The 6,126-nt window shown below is 32.5% G+C and overlaps 1 protein-coding gene across 1 annotated transcript; it reads left to right on the top strand.

Annotated features, from left to right (window-relative positions):
- On the top strand, positions 1-3,156 carry PDE345 (Aldolase superfamily protein). Its single transcript, XM_022878230.2, has 6 exons — positions 1-286; positions 917-1,186; positions 1,274-1,383; positions 1,567-1,657; positions 1,925-2,194; positions 2,657-3,156. The coding sequence occupies exons 1-6, from the start codon at positions 122-124 to the stop codon at positions 2,933-2,935; spliced, it is 1,185 nt and encodes a 394-aa protein (XP_022733965.2). The 5' UTR covers positions 1-121; the 3' UTR covers positions 2,936-3,156.
- The last annotated feature ends 2,970 nt before the right edge of the window (positions 3,157-6,126 follow it).

The raw sequence follows: 6,126 nt of genomic DNA on the forward strand, positions 1-6,126 counted from the left end.
GAAACAGAAACTCTTAGGTCTCCCTCACCAAACCAACTGCCTAACCCTTTTTGCTGGGTAATAATCGCACTCCCCTTTCGATCTCTTTCCCGATTGCCGCTGTTATTGTTGTCGCTTTACCATGGCTTGTGCTAGCTTCGCTAAGCTAAACGCCGCGTCTTCCACGTGGATCGGTGGCCATCAGTCTTTCCCTCAACGGTCCGGATCGTCAACTCGACTCGTCACTCGCAGAATCTCGCTCCCGATCCGTGCTGGCGCTTATACCGACGAGCTCATCCAAACCGCTGTTAGTATTTTCTTTGATCTTTTTTTTTTATTCCTTTTAATTTTCCAAGATTATTTTATTTGTCGTTTTATTAGATTGTTTTTGTTGGCTAAAGATCGTTCCTTTGTTATGAAAAAAATTATAGTAGTCGATTCGATAGCTTGTGGTTGATGCTTTTGTTACTTTTTTTTTAATTTTATCGTTGTTAAAAGCTAAATCTGTATTTGATTAAAATGAAAAAGTAACTAAAATGTTATAGATATTCAAATATGTTTTATTTGAAACTAGATCAATCCCTTTGGTAATTATAAAATTTCAATTTCAGTTATTTTATATGTTAGTATTTGATTTCATATCCAAAATGCAGTTTTTACCTTTTGCTTGTATACGAAAAAGAAATAACAATCAAAGGGAGTATAAACTTTCTGTTTTTCTGTTACGTTTCTTGACTGGAGGAGCTTGAGGTATTGGTGGAATTCCTTTTTAACTACTCGGTTTCGTTTATGTCTCCTTTCACAAGCGAGATTAGAGCAGGTGTTTTGCATTGATGCTTGAATGGAGAATTATCTGAGAAAAATTTATGGGCTGGCCAAGTGGTTTGATGGACTAGATTGTGCTAAATTGTTTTTTATTTGTTTCCTCACGATGTAGAAAAATATTGCATCACCTGGCCGTGGAATCCTGGCAATTGATGAATCGAATGCTACATGTGGGAAGAGATTATCTTCTATTGGCTTAGACAATACGGAGCCCAACCGCCAGGCTTACAGACAGCTTCTGCTCACAACTCCTGGCCTTGGTGAATATATTTCTGGTGCCATTCTTTTTGAGGAAACACTTTACCAGTCAACGACAGATGGGAAGAAGTTTGTAGATATCTTGCGTGACCAGAAAATTATGCCTGGCATCAAAGTTGATAAGGTGTGACACTACTGAATTCCACATTTACATGCTTTGGGAATTTTTTTTGTTGGTTCTCATTAATTCAATCTTTTACTTGTGTTTCAGGGTTTGGTTCCTCTTCCAGGATCAAACAATGAATCTTGGTGCCAGGGCTTGGATGGATTGTCGTCAAGATCTGCTGAATACTACAAACAAGGTGCTCGGTTTGCCAAGTGGTAAGTCAATTGTACACGGTTAACTTGTGCCTTATGAAGTTCACATGAAAGTTCTGGTTGGTTAATAATGCCTTTATTTTGTTGACATATATATATATATATATACACACACACACACACACACACACACACACACACACATACATGTGTTGCAATTCCATGATATAATTTTAAAATACCCAGGAGGACAGTTGTTAGCATTCCTTGTGGTCCTTCTGCTCTGGCTGTTAAGGAAGCTGCATGGGGACTTGCACGTTATGCTGCCATTTCTCAGGTATTCTGTCATATTTAATTAGTTTCTTATAACTCACTAAAACAAATGCAAGGCTTTTTATTTCCCTACTAAAAATTGAAGTTGTTAGAATTCTAAATTATAACCAATTCGCCTCATTCTGTGCATGGAAATTAGATTAATTTTCTACTGGCTTCTCACATTCTAACATGAGTTGTGTGTTGGCTAGATCTGTTGTTACTTGGTCTTATTTTATATTCTAATTGGTTTGTGTATTGAGCTAACTCTTATGTTAATATGAATGACCAGGACAATGGTCTTGTGCCAATAGTGGAACCTGAGATTCTTCTCGATGGTGACCACCCTATTGAGAGGACCCTCGAAGTAGCTGAGAAAGTCTGGGCAGAAGTCTTTTTCTACTTGGCTGAGAATAATGTTATATTTGAGGGCATCTTACTCAAGCCCAGCATGGTAACCCCAGGAGCTGAACACAAGGAGAAGGCTTCTCCAGAGACTATTGCCAAATATACACTCACAATGCTCAAAAGGAGAGTTCCACCAGCAGTTCCAGGAATCATGGTACCAAAAAAACCTTATGCACGTTTAGGCTCCATTTTTTTTTATGTTTTTGTATTTAGTTTTTTGCTATTTTTGCTTTTATTTTTACAAAAAAAAAAAAAAGAATAGAGAAAAAATTTTTTGAACAAAAAAGAGAACCAAAAAAAAAAAAGGCAAATGGTGAAAGCATCGATCAAATGGAGCTTTAATGTTTAATACATAAGTCGTTACTTTCCTCATTGGTGTGGACATTAAGGTTGATATTGGTATGCATAACTAAAACCTGATGATGATTGGGCGTGAAATGGCATGAAAAACTTGTCAAAGCTTTTAGTGTTAGATGTTCATCATGTAGGTTGTTCTTGATATCTCGCCTTCTAAAGCATATTTATATCTATTCTTCTATTTATTGATATATGCCTTTGATCTATAATGGATAAATTTTGATTAATAAAATGATTAATGCATTTGTTTATCTTGCAGTTTTTGTCTGGAGGACAGTCTGAGGTAGAAGCCACATTGAACTTGCATGCAATGAACCAGAGCCCCAATCCCTGGCATGTTTCTTTCTCGTACGCACGTGCATTGCAGAACACTGTGCTTAAGACATGGCAAGGGCGTCCTGAGAATGTTGAAGACGCACAGAAGGCTCTTTTGGTGCGTGCAAAGGCAAACTCACTGGCTCAGCTTGGAAAATACTCTGCCGAGGGTGAAAGTGAGGAAGCTAAGAAAGGAATGTTTGTCAAGGGCTATACCTACTAAGCTATAAGTTTGGACAAGGCAACGTCTTTTGCTGTTAACAAAAGTGTAATTGCTGGTTTTCAATTTTTTTTTAGCTATGGCTCTTTGTGTGAGGATACTTGCTATTAGATACGTTTTATATTTTATTTTTATGCCTCCCGAAACTAGAGGTTAAATAAATACTGGTGGGACTAGAAATTTTGGGACAGTAGTACCCATAAAGAATAAATTGCATTCCTAAATTTTGAAGTTGTTGTTCATGAGTTGGGGTGTAACGTAGACACAAGTTTTTGGGCTCGACTAGAAGGAAAAAAAAAACACAAAAAAAAAAGAAAAACTCGGTTTGATTATTTTTCCGAGTAATTTAAATTATCGATTTTGAGTATTAAATTATTAAAATCGAGTAGCTTTCGAGTTTTTTATTTAAATATATTTTTGTAATTTTAATTAATAATTTATTATCTTACCTTTAAGACACTTAAACCTAAAAAATGCCAATCAGTTTGATTCAAATCCTCACCTTAACTCGTCTCATCTCGTTATAACTAATGTGGCATACCTTTCCCTTACTCTTGTCTATTTCCTACGCTTATGTAGCAGTCAAACAACCATCCTTTTGGTGTCGGCTATGTCTCTCACTCCCCCGATCCCAGGCCAGTGACGTCTCTTTTCCTTCTACTCTTTCCGACCATTTCTTGGTTAGTCCCTTTCTCATTCTCTTATGTTTTTGTTATTCTTTTTCTTTTTGATTCCTTCAAGATAGTTGATTCTCTATCTCCCTTATTCTGTTCTAAGTTATTTCTTACTTGTATTTAGTGTAGGGTTTTCTTTTAAGTGTCATAATGAACCTTTTGATTGCTAAATGCAAAAGCAAGAATCATCACCAATATTTTTAGGTATAGTTGGTCACCAATCTTATCCTTAAATAACTCTAAAGTTAATTAAGATTTAGTAAAAATATTTTGGTATAAAAATCAAAGTTGAGCTCAAAAATATAATTACGTTTAGAAAAAGTTATAACACTTTCATAATGTCCATCCAATTACAATACCAATTGATTTTATGTTATCTATTAAATATAGAAAATTTTCTTAAAAATAGTTTCAAAAGAATTTGATATTGGAAACTATCTTTAAATTACCTTATTATTTTATAAGAAATTTAAGAATATTTTGTTACCTCAAAAAGTATTCAACATATCTATTATTACTCATGAAGAGGTTTTGTTGTTGAATTATGTCATGATGTGTGGGTCTGAGAACCCGACCACCAGACATGGAAAAAAAAAATGAGTAAAAAGCATTTTTAGTAAAATCAAAATCGAAAAGTTGTCATCGATCTTTATTAGGGTGTAGTTGGCTATCCAAAAATTTTATACTTCTAATATAATATTGTGGTTTACAAAATCAAAATTGAGTTCGAGAGTTAGTTATACGCGATAAAATAGTAACATCCTATTGTGTCTGTTGAAAGCAAAACTAATTTATTGGATGTTATCTTTGAATTTTGGTAAAAATGATCCTATTATAATGTTTATAAATTAATTTCTTTCTTTCATTTTTTATTCCAAAAGTTAAAAATCTTTTAATATGTATTTTTCTTTTTTTTTTTAAAGGAAATCATTTTAAACTTAAAAAAAAATTTATTTTCGAATCAAGAGGAAAAATCCTAATATTAAGACACTTCATCCACTTCCTTACATTTAGACAAAGCGCCAAAAATGCCTCTAACTTATGAGTTTTCAAATTACACTATAAAACCAAGATAACATTTCACATAAATGATAACTGTTGAGGATCTTCTTATATTTAGGTCAGATCTCCAAAGTTATTTTTACTTGAGATAATATCTTATTTTAAAACATTTTTCATAGAAAACCTCATTTATAAAACATATGCATGGTATGCATAAGCATAACAATAATACATACATATATATATATATGCATGATGATGAAAAATGAACAACAAAATGTAAATGTACAACAAAATGTAAATGTATGATAATTTAATAATGCATGTAAAAATAAAATGAGATGCTAATTGCTTATTTTTGTGAGGTTACAAGTGCAAAAGTCGTTACCAAGTAATAATAGTGGGAGAAGGTTTGTCATTCCCTTAAAGACTAAATTATGGTGTAAGGCCAAATACTAAAGTGATTTCTATGAACCTCATATCTAGATGGCCAAAGTTTTTTAGGTTGAAATGAACACAAAGTAGCTTGATAATGTAAAAACCGCAAGACTAAACTAAGCAAAATAGAAATCTTGCAAGCCGAATAGAAAAAAAAAAAAGAAAACAGTTTTGCAATATAAAATAAACTTAAAACTTGATGGAACCAAATGTTTTGAAATGAAAAATGAAAATTGACCAAATATGCTTAAAAGAACATGAGTGATTGCAAGTTAATAAGTAAAAACTGAATGCTTTCAATGGGAATATAAGTAGGTTGAAACAAGATTAAGTATACCAAAAGTAAACAAATCTAAGGCTTTTTAAAGAAAACAAGATTGCTTGAGAGTGATTGAAAAAGGATGAAATAAAAAATAGTTTGCTTTGGATGAACTAAAAAAAAGAGAGCTTGTAAAAATTGTAAAGAAACTTGTATTGAAATTGCTTAACAAAACACAATGTATGCTACACGAACTAAAAGTAAGAAAGCTTGTAAAAATTGTAAAGAAACTTGTATTGAAATTGCTTAAGAAAACATAATGTAGGCTAAATTGTCACTTTAGCCAAATAGAAATGTAAATAAAAGAACTAGAAAACTAAAGAGAACCTTGTCACAACATATTGGCTTGAGGAACTTGATTGCCAAACTTAGGGAATGAAAAACAAGCGGGCTAAAAAGCATTTTCAATAAAAACAAAATCGATGAGTTGCCACCAATTTTTTTAGAATGTGATTGGCTATCAGAAAAGTTTGTTCTTTTGATAAAACATTTAAAATAAGTTTAAAGTTTTATAAAAAAACATTTTGTGATCTGCAAAAACAAAGTTGGGTTTAGAAATCAATTATACGAGATGAAGGATTAGCATCCCCACAGTATCCGTTGAAGATGGTATAAATTAATTGCATGTTATCTTTAGATTTTAGTAAAAATAGTCCTATTTTTAATATTTAGAAATTAATTCCTTTGTTTATTCCAAAAATCAAATCCCCCCTTTTTTTTTTCTTTTTCTTTTAAAGGCAGAATCATTTTTAGTTTTTTTT

This window comes from Durio zibethinus, chromosome 4 (assembly GCF_047325235.1).
Source record: "Durio zibethinus cultivar Kanyao isolate XHJ-2024 chromosome 4, ASM4732523v1, whole genome shotgun sequence".
NCBI classification, from domain to species: Eukaryota; Viridiplantae; Streptophyta; class Magnoliopsida; order Malvales; family Malvaceae; genus Durio; species Durio zibethinus.